This window comes from Seriola dumerili, unplaced genomic scaffold (assembly GCF_002260705.1).
Source record: "Seriola dumerili isolate Sdu_G_001 unplaced genomic scaffold, Sdu_1.0 BDQW01000149.1, whole genome shotgun sequence".
In the NCBI taxonomy this organism is placed as follows: Eukaryota; Metazoa; Chordata; class Actinopteri; order Carangiformes; family Carangidae; genus Seriola; species Seriola dumerili.
In genome coordinates this window covers 6,632,300-6,647,801 of record NW_019174404.1, presented here as the reverse complement: position 1 = coordinate 6,647,801, position 15,502 = coordinate 6,632,300, and the positions used below count along the sequence as shown (strand labels likewise).

The following is a 15,502-nucleotide window of genomic DNA, read 5'->3' as shown; positions in this document are numbered from 1 at the left end:
ATGCAGTGGGTCACTCTGGCAGTGGCCCTGGGGTGTGTGTGTCTGTCCTGGGCGTCGCACACCCCCACCCCTACCCCCACCTCCACACACACCCCTCTAGTGGACAACTCTGAGGAGGAAGTGGACGAGCCGTGCTTTGAGCCGTGCACGTGCGAGGTCAAAGAAGGCGTGCTGCACGTGCACTGCGATGGGCGGGGCTTCACTAATGTCAGCCAGGTATCACTCTTGCTCATTGATATGCATGTAGAACTGCACGGCACTTTATTGCGCTGTCATTTAGCGCATTAACTCGCCGTATCTCCACGTCTAATATCCTGTCTCTAATGCGGCTTATGGGTGTTTTTAACTGTTAAATTCATGTAATTAATAAGATAATAACTAATCAGACCCCTAATTAATCACCCAGGTGTCACAGTCATGGGTCCGCCCTTTCAAACTCAACCTTCAGAGGAACTCACTGAGGCGTCTCTATAGCAACGGGTTTCAGCACCTTGGCAACGCAGTGTCGATAAACCTTGGCAACAATGCACTCCAGGACATCCGAGTGGGAGCTTTCCACGGGCTGGCCAAACTGAGACGCCTGTACCTCCACGAGAACAAGCTGGAGGTCTTCCGAAATGACACCTTCGCTGGCTTAGAGGCTCTTGAATACCTCCAGGTAAGCGCTCGAGACAATCGATAATCCCTGTCGATTATCCATGATTGACAGGATTAATGACAAAGTTGCAAAACATTACAATTGGTAGCTGCGACAGAAATGGTCATAGTGGTTTGCAGCTGGTCTGAGTGGAAGAATTATCTGAAGCTCTTTGTGCATTTTCAAATGGAGAGTGCCACAGCTTTCAGCTCAGTCTATTTTTCAACTGCAGCAATTATATGTTCATCACATTTTCTCTTTCCTACCTGCAGGCCGACTACAACGTGATCAAACGAATAGACAGCGGTGCTCTGAGGTTCCTCTACAAGCTCCGGGTTCTCATCCTCAATGACAACCTGATCCCTGTCTTGCCTGCTCATCTGTTCAGGTTGCATTTCGATTATTTTACTGCAAAGCTTTTGAATCATGCCAGGACTGATCTGTAGAAATATCAGTGTCAGACACAATTAGCTGGTGTGCACTGTCGTTGAATTAATGTTTCTGTGGCATATTATTTCGTATCATAAGAGAGGATTAATCATCAGATAAAAAGCAAATTTCACAGAAATGGAATGTGTGAACCTATGTTTTCTCTCACTATCACATTGTCCTTTCATCTAACCCAGCTAACTATCCCCCTCCTCCTCCTCTTCCTGCACCAGATCTGTGTCTCTGACTCATCTGGACCTGCGGGGAAACCGTCTGAAGAGCCTGGCATATGCTGGGACCCTGGAGTATGTTGGTCGCTCCCTGATGGAGCTACAGCTGGAGGAGAATCCCTGGAACTGTGGCTGCGAGGCAGTGCAGTTACAGCAGTGGCTGGGTCAGATCCCTTACACAGCTGTAGTCGGGGACGTTACCTGTGAATATCCATTCCACCTTCACGGCAAGGACCTGAGGGAAATCCCCCGGAAGGAGCTGTGTGCTGACCTGCCAGATAAAGAGCTACAAGGAGAGGCCGGTGGTCCATCAGCAGGATCGCAGCCCCAACATTTGCCCCCTAACTCTAAACCCAACTCCCATCCCGGGCGAGTCAGGCCAACTAAACCCTCCTCTATGGTGCACGGCTCCCGCCAGAACACTCATACCTCCTCGACTTCGTCTTCCTCTTCCTCAGCAGAGCGTAAAGACAGAGAGAGGCACCCGAGACCGACTAAAAGGCCTCGACCCTCCAGAACATCCCCCACATCTCGCAGCCTGATGCCCAACCAGAATCCCCCCGTGGCTGGCTACCAAACACGGCCCCCCATCCCCATCATCTGTCCCCTGGGCTGCACCTGCAACCTGCACATCACAGACCTCGGCCTGACAGTCAACTGCAAGGAGAACGGCTTCCTCAACGTGTCCCAGCTCACACCTCGGCCCCTTAACGGCCGCAAGCTCTACCTGAGTGGAAATTTAATCCAGCGGATCTACCGCACAGACTTCTGGAATTTTTCCAGTCTTGACCTTCTTCACCTGGGGAACAACCGCATCTCCTACCTCCAGGAGGGGGCCTTCTCCAGCCTGACAAGCCTGAGAAGCCTGTACCTCAATGGGAACAACCTCGAGAGGCTCAGCCCCCATGTGTTCCTGGGGTTGCAGAATCTAAGGTAGGATCTTTTCTTTTTCTTGTTTTGGATGCTTTTGGATCACACTCAGCATTTCAAGCACTTTTTTGTCACTGCACTTCAAACAAATCCACAAACCGAAACCACATGTCAGCTTAGGTATTTAGACATTTGTTTATAAGTATGTGGAAATTAATTTCACTGTAATATTGGCATAGCAAAGAGCAGAACACTCTGACAACCATTGTGGCGGAGTTTGATTGAAATGAAAGGTGCCCATTCTCTTCCAGGATTGTCATTTGTTAGTCACGCTGCCTGATGGCATGCTTCAGCTGAGGTGTGAGTCTGGCATGAGTGACAACGTGAAAATTAATGTTTTTTTTTTTTGTATTCGCATACAGAGGTGTTGATAAGGCAGTGAGACGTCTGGATGATGCCAGGAATTTGCTTCTTGGAGAAGGGCTTATTATAAAAAACGAGTCGTCAGAATGATGCATATGTATCATTGTCAGATTAAGCTTACAAAGATAATTCCTCTGCAAATAATGCATACAGCAAATATCTTCAGTCAGCGATTGTATTTATTCAGCAAATTAAACACCGTGGAGTTTGATTAAGACAACAGGTCAGCTTTGATGCTAAGCTATATAAAGAAGGTTTGTGGCATAATACCTTCATATTGAGAGCACCCTTTAGTTTTCAGCTCCATTGTCTCTATATTTCAAGGTAAGGTTGAAGAAATCTAGAGACCTGTTAATTTGAGTATTAATCAATAATAAAGATCCTCTCAGGACATTCAAAAAGTTTTCCTCTTAACCTCTCGTTAGCCTTTGTTAGTGACTCTGGGGCGAGCATTTAAACCAGATCTATGACTTAATTCAGCAATAGAAGTAGATTGGACGACTAGCATGCAAGGAAAAGTCTCTGCTGATTTCTATTATTGGGGGGAAGAAAAAAAAAAATCAAAGTTCCTTTAAATTTAACATGATGATCAGGCATGCCATGGCCAGTGTAAGTAGTCATCAGTATGAAATTACACAATATCATTTGATGCTGATCAGCTAATCAGTTGTGAACAGGGAAAGTGCAGATTAAATCAAATTTTAGTTATGACAGTTATTTTTTTTTTTTACATAAATATTCATTGATGTAATTATCATGCTGAGGTGCAGGAGAAGTAAAGTACCTACAGAATACTTACAAAATAAATTGATTTAAAGATTCATGCTGTGCTCTAATCAAGAATAGGAATTATGTTTTTGTACCATGGTGAGACAAAGACGGACCTTCCTGCTATATTTCATGTCTCCTTACTGTCAGATTTCACTAAGTACTTGGAGATGCAGTGATAGTTCCTTTTAACATAACCACATCCCAATTATCCTCCTATTTCCATCTGTCTGTCTTCGGTCTCTAGACATATAAACGCTGTAACGCTGTCCGTTCCTTTATTTTAGGTTCCTTTATTTTGAATACAACGAGATCCGTGAGGTAGATCCTGGGACATTCGACTCCATGCCATCCCTGCAGCTCTTGTTCCTCAACGCCAACCTGCTGCAGAGCCTCCCCCTCGGTGTGTTTTCAGGAGTTAATTTGGCTCGCCTCAATCTGAGAAACAACCACCTTCTGCAGCTTCCTATGGAGGGCGTGTTGGAGCATCTCACCGGACTGGTACAGGTTGGTGCAAACCTAAAGCTGTGTTTACTGAGGGATTGAGGTGGTTTCTGTGCAGGTGGATGCTTGAAAAAATGACAGATCTCCTAAACTGTGCGTGCGTAAATGACTCAGATACCTGACACGAGGCTTTCTGCAAATTTAGGTCAAATAACATGCATTTTGTTGAGTGACAGTGGCAGAGTGAAAATGGAGATTATTGAAGTGGATAACCCCTGTTGATTTACTAAACGAAAATGAGCATAATTATACAGAGTACATTTATTTCAAATGTCATTGTCAAGACACATTATATTATCACAGCTTGATGGAATAAACAAAACAAGCTGAAATCTTGGATCGAGCCAAACCCGCATTTAAAACTTTGGGCAGCCCTTGATCTCCTGGTCTCTGGCACAGCTGCAGTTTTCTCCATCATCTGCATCGTCTGTTGTTTTGAGAGCTCTGCTGTGGCATGTGGGACTGTGGCTGTGCCTCAGGTATTCTAATTGGAAAATTGCAATTGCCTTGATTTGCATAAGTGGTCTTAATAAATCAGCAGCTAAACTGGAGAAAGCTGCACCCCTCAAGTTTTTGAGTATGCTTATAATTAACGCACCTCTTAGTAAATAGACTGCATAAACTACAGTATGTGTTAAATGTGCTGTTTGTGTTTGGCCTTACCTAACACATTTGGCTGCGGCATTATGGGGCTGGCCGATGTACACAATGCACAGATAAGGACCAAACCCTAGGTATTACAATTTTTTCATCCTGCCTCCTCTCACTTCAGCAAATTTAGTGTACCATGCTTTTCTCAGAGAGCCAAAGTAGAATCAGGTAAGGTGGGTGTGGATTACCCTGAATGTCATTGTGAATTTCCGTTTTACTTTGCTCCATGGAAAATTCCTGATCCTAGGGAGTGTGGGTGAGGCTTGCAGTTCGCATGCTGTTTCTAAATGTTTACTCAAGGGAGGGACGACAGTGGTTTATGGAGCTGGAGGAGCCATGTAGAAGTGTATTGTATTATTTGTGCCGCCTCTGATGTCCAAGTGCATTAAAGCATTCACCAAATGGAAGTACACTGTGGGCCATATTCATAAAGCCCAGCGGTGTCACCATTGTAGTGCTCAAAATCTGTGGCACAGTAATTGAATTCATTCATTTACCGGGTTGTTATTACTCTGACAAAGACACATTAGCGCTGCCCATGGACTGCAGAAAATAATGTGACAATGACATCACCTGTTGACTTACTGCTGGCCTGTTTGAAGCTTGGTTAGTGGGATTTCTGGGTGCTGGCATGTGTTTTTGGAGCCAGAGCTTGCACAGTAAAATCAAAGGGTAACACAGATGGAAGCAGGATGAAGCTCGCAGCTGCTGTAAAAAGCACTCCATTTTGATAATCATAAAGCAGCAGCATGTATAGCTTAGAGTCAGTGTTACCATCAAGGACAGGATTATACAGTCACACCCATTACATGCACTGATATATTTGAAAATTACTTCCTTGATGTCTTTGTTATTAAAAATAAAGATTACCATTGGTAACTCATTAAAGAGAAAATTAAAATAGATACGGTGTCTATACTTAACTTGAGAATTAATAGCAAAAGTAAGTTAGGTGAATCAGCATCTGAGTGGATGCCAGAAATATGTACAGTTCAGGAATACATAAAAAAATGTTGTACAGTCGGGTAGCACTCGCATATCATTGCCAAATGCAGTGAAGAAATTTGCCCACAGGAGCGTTTCACCTTGAGTGATGTCAGATAGAAAAACAATGCACTCACAGAAAAGATTGATGAGAAAAATTCAGTATTCACCAGGGACTGGTTTGAAAGGAAACCATTACATTTAATGCCCAACAGAGCTACGGCTAATTGTCAGTTTTTACTTGACTTTTGACCCTTACAGTTTGATTAAATCTGGGTGTTCAATACATGTACGAATATATATTTCAAAAGACAGTTCAAATGTTTGGAAAAAAAATGCTTATTCACTTTGTTCCAGAGAGTTAGATAAGAAGACCAATACCCCTTTAATATCTGTACACTATACTATATGGAGTTAAGAGTCAGCAGTCAGTTAGCTTAGCTTAGCATAAAGACTGGTAACTAAGGGAAATGGCTAGCTTGGCTCTGTCAAAAGGTAGTTACAGCACCTCTGAAGCTCATTTATTATTATTATATCTTGTTTGTTTAATCCAAGCAAAAAAAAAGTGTTTAAAACAACATGTTTTATAGGTGGCAACTACAGTGAATCGTCATTGTCACTGACAGAGACATTAGCGTTTAGTAGAGGACTGTTTTTAGCTCAGGCACGATGCACAGTAGGCTACGTTATGTCCTAATTAAAAGCGTATTGAAAGATATTGAAGAAACAATCATGATGTGTCTAGTAGCCAGTAGTAGCTGGCTTGGCTACTGTAAACAGTGTTTGAATAGGCCACTAGGTCACTTAGCTTGTAGTAAATTAGTAAATTGGTGACATGAAACTTCGTCAAAACTGAACAAACCAATCTTTCCTCATTTACTGAACTTACTCCCTGATTACATACTGAATTTTAAAACTTAATGTTCTGTTATCAGACTAGCAAAGGATTTTAAGCTAGAGCGTGATTCTAAGCTAACATTTAGGGATAGCAATATTGTGGTTAGTGGTGCTAGGTGGCTATAGCAGCTAGCCAGTAACTAGGATGTTAAGTTGAACATTTACTTGTGTTGGTCTGATTGTTATTTTTCATGTTTTAGATCCTTATAGATATCATCATCTTCTTAATTTAGAGGATGTGTTGCTGTGAAAATGAGTTACATTTTCTTGTAATATAAAACAATATTTCACTTGATATTTCACAGCAGTGTAAAAACAGGACCAGGTGTTTTAAACAAATATCTCAATAAAAAACTTTAATGCTCAGCTTTTAGTTGGTGTGGAGTGTGACCATTCCTCTGGCAAACATATAAATTAATCTCTTATTTTAGGATAGAAAATGGACTGTCTTCAGCATTTGTGATTTAGCATTAAATACCAAAGCCTGTTTAACTCCTGCCACTGCACTGCTCTTGCTAAAGGTAATGGCAGGATTTTCTCACTACTGAAAGAGAGGAGGAATTATATTAGTTAATAGTTAATAATAGTTTCTATTCAGTTAACTATAGGAGTTGATGATATGGTATGACATAATTACCTTTAGACTTATTTTCGCAGTATTATTTCAATATCAGTATGTTATAAGTTTATCTGTTTTCACAGGGACAAAATATTTATTCCAAGTACTTAATGTCATGCTGTATCAGATTTTGGTCAATATAAAATATTAGTATTCATTACAACATGAAAAGCGTGAACCACAAAACTTGGATATGAGAATACTGTCATTTTACAGTCATATACAGAGAGGTAATGGACTATAATATTGGATTATTGATCAGTCCTTTATATCTGTAGCAGTTGTGAAAAGTAGATTCATGTGTGATTTACAAAAATGGCCAAACTGTCTAAAAATTCGATACAAAACCTCCATTTCTGGGTGCATTTTGTTGTGTAGTGTTGTATTCCTCTGCAGGTAACATTGCAAAAAATACTGGTTGTCATGTCTACATACTTCCATTGCAGTGTGGGGCACTTTTTGAACATGGAAAATCCAGATATCTAATACAGCAGCATTAAAAATCAGTGTTTGTTTTCCCCCAGAATAAAAGATCAAGGGCTTATTTCTAAACTCACCATGTTGCGCTGATGTTCAGCAATCACACAGAGGCAGAGACGCCAATTTCTCCACTGACAGTAGCCTCAGTGGACCAGAAACTCTTGCTCTTTACTCTTTGCTATTACTATCGCTCTCGCTCCACCTACATGAAACACAAACCGCTGGATAGAACAAGTTCATGCCCCTTCTCAAGGGGTTGTTGAAGTCACTCCAGGAAATATGGGAAATCACTATCTGAGGTAGAAGTCATTGAGGCAGCCAAAAGGAGCATGAGTACACTATGAAAGTAAATTACAACACTTCAATGAAAAAAAACCTCCAGGAATTCACATCGCAGACTGGTGAAATATAACAGTGTAAGAGTATCCATGAGTGAATTTGCTTTGACACATTTCTCTGCCATTGTATGTATAACATCTCACATATACTGTTGCCATGAAGATCAGTTTCCCTACATGTTTTTCAGGGATCCAAAATTTTGCACATACTGCAGATTCTTCTTCAAATGCACTCTTTTCATTTCTGCTCTGTGTGTATTATTCAAAAGACAATGAAACACATTCATCAGTATGGAGAAGGCTAGGCAAGCTGTCACTCAGGGGCATCTCATCACCAGAGACTACAGCAAAAATCCCTGCACCAGAACTTCCAAAAACCTGCTTATATTGACTATATTTCTGTGAACTAACTGGAGGAATCCTAATGACTGACAGGATATTACTGTTTGGGCAAAGTGATCAATTATAAGACACATGGCTCGCTGAGAACATCCTGAATTTCTCCCTTGATGAGATCTTTTCTTTATAGCTCCCAAGTAAATTTTGGACAATTATTGCTTGATCTTTGATCTCTGTCATAACGATAAAAACCCACAAGAGCAAATTCACTCTTCTGTGGCTAAAGGGTGGCAGTTTCATCCAAAATTGAAGTCATTATTTAAGTCAGGCTAAATATATTTCCTGACAAAATAGGGTTTTTTTTTAAATGTTTTTCTTTCTGAATATGCAGAATCAAAACAGTGTTGCATTCAGATCTATAACATTTAAATAAGAGTGGTGGCTGGTTTTGCCTGCTGTTGCCATTAACATACTGTATTTGAATTTGTAAGTAGAATGACTTTACTAAAAGCCTCATTATGACAAATATATACTGGTGTTGCGCACTTGCATTTCTACTGCAACTACCACCTGTCGGGCGAATTGAGGGTCTATAATTTCCCTTCGCAACACAGCTTTGACTGACAAGCTGACAGCAAATCACACACTAGGTGACCAGGCGTGTAAATTGGAAACTGTGTTGGACATGTTGGACAGATGCTTGCAAAAGAGAAGGGGGTAGACCTCTTGGGATCTGCATGAAAGTAAACAGGAAGGCAAACAGGAAAGCAAGCCTGGGAATAAAATGCTTCAAGAGTTTCAACCAGATGTAAGATTGTAGTTGTGGAAGTTATGAACAGTGTTTATTTAAAATGTCAGCTTGTTTTTTTTTTGTTTTTTTTATGTTCAGTCATGCTACACCACAGATTTAGACAATAGTACAGAAACTTGCAAAGCAGCACTTTTCCAGTGGACCTTTAATATAGTGGAAGTGAGTTAAAACTGCAGATGACTGTTGTTTCTACTCAGCCTCCAGTTGCACTTATGTCATTATCAAAGCCACACAATAGCCCACAGTGGGCTAAGTTCAATAAAGTGAAGGAGCATCCTGTTGTTTGGCATGAGGCATGGGAAAGTAGCCTTACCATGGCTCCCATAACAGCAATGCTGAATCATCTCAAAAAGCATCCATCTATTTCTGCAAGCCAGGGAAATGGTCTAACCAAATTAGCATGACAACATTTGTGCAAGCTCCTTGGAAGTGTGACAGAGAGGATATCAGCCCTCATTGCCAAAGTCATTGCTAAAGATATGGAATAGATCAGTTCTGCAGACAGAACGACGTGATGTAAGTGATTCCCTTTGTGCATAATCTGCTTTAGCCATTTCAAAGTGTGGCAAAGCGAATATTTGAGTTTGTTTTCAATCAATAGCTGGCAATGAGAAAAATGGATTTACGCACATATGTATTGGATTATAGCACAAGGGAGAGTTGCATCACATCCCGTCTATTGTTGACAACAAAGTGCTGTGATATTCTCACGCTTGTCGCACAGAAAAAACCTGCTGTAAGTTTTGTGAATAACCACTTATGTAAACTCTGAGTGGTCTTTATTGTAAACTGAAATATTCCCATAACCTGCTGTAGTACATGTGTGAACAGCTTTTTAAGAGAGCCCATGTGGGTGGAACAAGTTGAATTGGTCCCTGCTCAGATCGTTTTCTATTATTTAGAATATATCATGCCTTTGCGCAGCCGTTCAGTAAATGTAAGCACTTCAATATTATGATGACCCCATAATGACATTATTTACATTAATCAGTGCTATCCAACCCGTGCATATTTCAAAAAAAAAAATCATTTAGAGACACTGGCCATCGAGGAGAGCTGTATTCTATTATGCAAATGCAGAAAAACTCATTTTCTATATATATATTTTTGCTGGTGAGAGGCGAAGGTAGCAGAGAAAACATCATTTTTCTTGTTGTCATCCTATTAGAGTGTAAGCTATTGGCTTATTTCTCAAGACAACAGACATTTACCAAGTTACTAATATATATCACAAGAATGCCAGCAAAAGGATCTTTTTTTTTGTTGTCGTTGTGTTTCATGAATTTGCATTGCATGGCAGATGAGTAATTAGTCTACTATTACACAATGACAATGCGCTGTGGTGTTATGTATTTCTCCAGGTGGACCTGCAGCAGAACCCATGGGAGTGCAACTGCGAGGCAGCTCCACTGAAGCGTTGGCTGGAGGGGCTCAGCGCGGTGGTGGTGGTGGGAGAGGTGGTCTGCCATACTCCGGAAAAGACCAAAGGCGTAGACCTGCGCTCCCTCTCCATGGAGCTGCTCTGCCCTGAACTGGAGCCCCAGGAGGACCAGGAACAGGAGGAGCAGACGGCCACCTCCACAGCTGCCGACAGAGGTGTATCGGTTGGCTACCCCGGCCCTGGGCTGGGGCCCCTGATCCCTCCAGGGAAGGATTCAATCCCTCTGTCGGTGTTAGTGCTCAGCCTGCTGGTGTTGTTTGTCTCAGCATTCTTTGCGGCAGCGGCACTAATCGCCTACGCCCTGAGGAGGAGGGACAAGCTGCCGTTCCGTCGCCAGGGAGAGGTAGACTTGGCCGGCATCCAGATGGAGTGTGGAATCTTCACCGAGCAGACACACCACCACCACCACCATCACCACGGCATCCCAGAGACGCCGCCTCTACCTCCACCGGAACACAACCATGTTTATGACACCATCTTACCCCCAGAGGCTGCGTCAAAAGGTCCCGACCCCGCCACAGCCTCGCACATGTGTAGCAACCCCATCTACAAAGAGGAGCAAGATACCGCGGTGAAGCAGCGACCACGGCAGCAGCAGACGTTTGCAGCTTCCAAAGACGGCGAGGGAGCATACTGCTCTGCAGCAGAGAAGGAGAGGGAGTGGACTCTGGAGGTGTCCTCCTCACCCATCAACACCGTCACAGGGGCGATGGGACCGCTCGCCGGCCTTCACGGGAACGGCATCCTGTGCCCCACAGTGATCGACAGCCAGGGCCCCACCCCTAAAGTCGAACTGGTGGACTGCCTCTTCAGACTCCCCGCCCCAGAGTTCAGAGACCTGCCAGACAGGTATGCGAGGCCGCCGCCCCGCTACCCCCACCCCCAGGACTCCAAACAGGACTCCAGACCTGACCAAACGCTCGTGGTCACCACCGTCAGCTCCACAGCAGGTGGTAGCAACGGCAGTCAGAGCGAGCAGGGAGCAGGGGAGCAGAGAGCCAGACTGAGGACCACACCAGACTACATGGAGGTGCTGGACCGCTCATACCAGTTCTAACACTCCTCCTCCTCCTCGCCCTCCTCCTCCTGCTTCCCCTCTTCTCTCGTCTCCTCATCATCTCCCTCTCTGGTGATGAATCATCCAGTAACAATGACTCCTGTACAGAGGCTGGCGTGGCTTTGAGAGGAGCCTGTGGGGGAGTGGGACTACACTACACACTATGTTTATTCCTGGATAAGGAGCTGAGGTCAGTTTTTGTATTTTCCCCACTACTGGCATATAGGTTTGGCAAGGATTAGCTGATCCCAGATCTCTGCCTGGAGGCAAACTTCAGCTGCAGCTACTACAGTAAACCCCCCCCCCCCCCCCCCCCCCATTACACCTCACAATCGTAACGAACTGAGGCTCTTTTTTTTTTTTCCTACTCAGCGCCACAATGAGCGGGAGACAGCGTGGCGGTGGGCGGTAATGTTCATATTATCACTCTCAAAAGACCTGCGTGGAGGTGAAACACACCAGCTCTTTGCAACATCCAACACAGAGTCATAAACTGTGACAGGCGGAAGGTGCGGAGCGAGCTGGGTGGACACGCAAAGATGGAGAAGCGACGGAGACAAAGCGAGAGGGAGAGAAATGACTGAAAACAGCCAAGTGCCTTAGCAATGAACAGCCAGCAGCGTGGTCAATGCTTATTTTTCTATGAATACAGATCTATTTATCTAAACAAAGAGGTTTGACTACCAACGGATGGGACGCTGATGGACGACTGAGACTAAAACCAATCAAAGCCGCCGAATAATTGCATTCCCTGGATGAGCCAAAAATAATAATAATATACCCAGTCAATATCGGAGTTGTTTGTATGCAGTTCAGTTCATTTTCATCTCATCCAGTTAACTTAATTTGCTTATCCAGTTGAATTTTTACAGGGCTAGATGAGGGTGTGATGAATCGGTGGTTGCAGTGTGCTGTGTGCTGTGTGAAAGTATAAAGTGGTTTTATGATGGAAAGGATAGAGAAGTTATTATTTTTTTGAATGCAAGACAAAACAAAGGAAGGCCGACATAACACAGAAGGACACTGTGGCAATGGATTGGATGCATTTTGGATTTCTTAATCAGCTAGACTTAATGGGGCCACAAGGACCTCTGCTCCACGTTTTCTTTCATTGGACAAAGGCACTGAGGTTATTGTATTGATTTTTAAGTATTTCTCAGAGGAAAATTGAATGGCAAAAAAGGACAAAAATCCAGGACGTGAAGGCATTTTTGTTTTTTGTTTTTTAGTTTTTTTTTCTTTTTCGTCAAAAAAAAAGAAAAAAGACAGACACTTCTATCAACTATCGATTATTATCTTTTACGGAGGTACCTTTTTATGCTTTCATCTCCTACCAATAGTAGAGGCAGTTGTGAATATATTTATTCTTAGTTTTTGCGTGTTGAAGCTCTCCTGTAAGGGATCATGTTATATTAATGTATAGGATGATTCTGCATCTGGTTCAGCCTTCTTACCGCCGACCCACGAAATACAATAAAGGGTGCTACGTAAAAAAAACTTTGCGATGGCAGCTACTATGTGACGCACACACACACACACACACACACACACACACACACACACACACACACATACACACATGCCCCATAAATGCACACTCACTCTCCCTCTGTCTCCGTTGCCTTAATGGTGCGTGAAAGAAACAGCTCGAGGTATGCTAAGCCTGTAAGCCTGTCCACGCAGCATGTTGGAGAGATCAGATGAGAGTTGAGCAAAGCTGAGCGCCTGCAGGGTTCCTCACACACTAAAGGCTGGAGATAGAAGCTAATAGTGTGAAATCTGCCACATTAATGGTTTAAAATCAATACATTCTATTTGTGAAATGAGGACATGTAAGGCTGTTGGCCCCTCGGGGGCCAAGGTCGTGAATTGCTCCATCTCTTTCCAGCTCCATTTCTGTCTTAATGATTTTCTCCATCTTCTCTCTTTCCGTCTCTCCTCTGCTTTCATCTCCCCGTCCGCTGTGATCTCTCTTTTCCTCGGCTCCTCATTCCTCCTCACCTTCCTCTTTTGTTCTTTCCTCTCTCCCCCTATTTCCCCATCCCTCTCTTTCCCTCTCATTGCTCTGGCTGTCAGCTCAGCCTCACAGGACGGACACGTAGAGCTGCTGTTCTATATGCTGCTCAACACACAGGTAGCTCGCACTGAAGTGTATCTGTGTGTGTGTGTGTGTGTGTGTGTGCGTTTGTTTCTTTCTGCTGTGCTCTTTCCATCCTTCGGTGATGAGTGCAGTTCTTCAGACGCCTCCTCACTCTCAGTGTTCAGAACTCTGTTGCACAGATAATCCCCCTGTGGGTGCGTTTGTGTGTGTGTGTGCGTGTGTGTGTGCGCACACGCAGGACCGTTTGTGTGTGTGTGTGTGTGTGTGTGTGCGCACATGCAGGACCGTTTGTGTGTGTGTGTGTGAGTATTCAGAGGGGTGTGCCTTTGTTTGTAGGTGTGTGCGTGCTTGTGTGTGTGTGTTTAAGAAAGTGCATGAAGCTGGGTGTTTGTGCAGCTAGTTGAGTGTCTGTTTGTTGCGTGTGACGGAGAGCGCGAGTGCGGCGCCACAGCCTCGGTCCAGCCTTAATCCTCTAAGCTGTGTAGTTCACTCATGCCACATCAGCCCCATTGTGTCTACAGACAAAGAAGCCCAGTTAAAACTAAATGCCAGTTAAAGCAACAAACGACTAATTATAGCATCATTCTCTCCGTCCTATTCTTTCTCCCTCTGTCTCACTTTTGACGCTCACTTCTCACTCCCCCATGAACGCAGAGTGCCTGATTTTTGCAACACTTTGGTGGACCTGCTCCAGCTGTGTGTGTGTGTGTGTGTGTGTTTCACACTTGTGTTTCCCTGTATGCATGCGTATGCGTCCCGTGTATGTGTGTTTGACTATCTGACAGCTTTGCCATGGTTCATGTGTTTGGGTCCTGTCAGAGCTGTCCTGTCACTGTGTGAAAAAAATCATTCATTTCCCAGAGTCGAGGATGAAAGAGTCTTTAGACTTCAAACGCCTGTGGGCCTCTGTGGCTTAGATTGCCTCTCGCTCTTCCTCCACTGCCATGTCATTTATTCCTTTAAAAAAAAAAGAAGAAAAAAAAACAGTGCTGCTGTGGCATCGGTTAAGTAGAGATGTCAGAGACATGGTGAGGAGCTGGACAATTAGCCTGATTAAAACACTGTCATTTTGCATAATAGATTTAGCCTGAGCTGCGATAGGCAGATTCTGAGTGAGCGTGTGTGTGTGTGTGTGTGTGTGTGTGTGTGTGTGAGTGAGTGTGAAGGCATGAAACCATATTCTTCTCTGCATAAACATGCGGGGTATTAAAAATGCACAGTTGGGCATGGCTTGATGTCAGTGAAAAGAGATCTATTTAAAAGTCATGGTGCATAGCTGCAGAAGCTTTGGTGTTTGAGCATGACAAATAGTTGTGGTTGAGCTGGTCATCCCTCACAGATGCGCACACACATAAACATTTACATCATACTATCAATGCCGCAAATGTGTGCGCACTCGCCTGCATGCAAATAGAAAACGCACAAGTAAACAAAGTCCACTTAAATATGTACACAAACTGTACATACAGGCGCACATGCAAACACACAGAGCGTCTGCTGCGGCACCGTGATGTTGTTTGGTTGCTCTGCATTGCAGTAATCGGCTCCACTCTTCTCCTCTGCTCTCACCCACAGACAATCACTGGCTCTCAATGGACAAGATCAGCAAGGGAAATACCTACAGAGAGAGCGAGAGGCATAGAGAGAAAGAGGCAGAGAGAGAGAGAGAGAGAGAGGGGAGGGTAAGGAGGACGCTGGAAGGAAGATGATGATGAGAAGGTAGGGAGGGAAAGAGGGACTAAAGAGGACAGAGGGAGATTTGAGGGAGGATGGGAGGAGATGAAAAGAAGGGGAGAAAGATCAGCGAGCGGGTGTTTCCAGGCTTAAGGCAGCTGGAGGACTTGTTAATTTGTGCGCGAGTGGAGAGTTACAGTAGGCAGCAAGACAGAGGGAAGAAAAAAGTACTCACATTAGATGTGTGGA

The 15,502-nt window shown here is 43.8% G+C and overlaps 1 protein-coding gene across 1 annotated transcript; it reads left to right on the top strand.

The window, feature by feature from the left end:
• Positions 1–11,724, top strand: LOC111225800 (SLIT and NTRK-like protein 3). Its single transcript, XM_022750830.1, has 6 exons — positions 1–216; positions 407–658; positions 910–1,025; positions 1,300–2,229; positions 3,645–3,864; positions 10,342–11,724. Exons 1-6 carry the CDS (start codon positions 1–3, stop codon positions 11,476–11,478), a joined length of 2,871 nt encoding a protein of 956 aa, XP_022606551.1. The 3' UTR covers positions 11,479–11,724.
• The last annotated feature ends 3,778 nt before the right edge of the window (positions 11,725–15,502 follow it).